A 721-nucleotide genomic window follows, 5' to 3' on the forward strand; every position below is an offset into this window, starting at 1 on the left:
GCCGTGGGACCGTGTCCCGCCGTGGGGACATCCCTGCCGTGGGGACATCCCTGCCGTGGGACCGTGTCCCGCCGTGGGGGGACATCCCTGCCGTGGGGACATCCCTGCCGTGGGACCGTGTCCCCCCGAGGGGTCGTGTCCCGCCGTGGGGACATCCCCGCCACTGCGGCCGCCCCCACGGAGCCCCGCGTGTCCCCCCACCCCCCCGCGTGTCCCCGCCGCGTGTGCCCTGCGGCGGGAGCGTGGCCAAGGGCTCGCGCCGCCCGCCCAGCGCCGGCTCCCCTCGCGCGGACCTTGCCCTTCGCTCCCGCCCGGCCGCCCGGCGCACGTCGCGGCTCCGCGGCGGGACCTGCCGCGCTCCGCTCCGCGGGAAGCACCGCGCTCCGCTCCGCGGGGGCTCGCCGGGCTCTGCCAGGGGCTTCACGGGGCTCCGCGGGAAGGTCCAGGCTCCACGGGAAAGGACTGGGCTCCACGGGGGAGCTCCGGGCTCCGCAGGGTTGCTCCGGGCTCCACGGGGAAGGTCTGGGCTCCAATCTCCGCGGAGAGGCTCTGGACTCTGCGGAGGGGCTCCGGGCTCCACGGGAAGCTCCGGGCTCCGCGGGAAGGTTTAGGCTCCGCGGGGAAGCTCCGGGCTCCACGGGAAGGTTTAGGCTCCGCGGGGAAGCTCCGGGCTCCGCGGGAAGGTTTAGGCTCCACGGGGAAGCTCCGGGCTCCGCGGGAA

The 721-nt window shown here is 76.6% G+C and overlaps 1 protein-coding gene across 1 annotated transcript in view; it reads right to left on the bottom strand.

The window, feature by feature from the left end:
• Positions 1-85, bottom strand: part of DDB1 (damage specific DNA binding protein 1) — a 15106-nt gene extending 15021 nt beyond the window's left edge. The window contains exon 1 of the mRNA XM_026045636.1: positions 73-85. Coding sequence (XP_025901421.1) covers positions 73-85 — 13 coding nt within the window. The remainder of the gene's footprint in view (positions 1-72) is intronic.
• Positions 86-721: the final 636 nt, after the last annotated feature.

The sequence above is a fragment of the Nothoprocta perdicaria genome, unplaced genomic scaffold, assembly GCF_003342845.1.
Source record: "Nothoprocta perdicaria isolate Ctin4 unplaced genomic scaffold, notPer1 scaffold_405, whole genome shotgun sequence".
In the NCBI taxonomy this organism is placed as follows: Eukaryota; Metazoa; Chordata; class Aves; order Tinamiformes; family Tinamidae; genus Nothoprocta; species Nothoprocta perdicaria.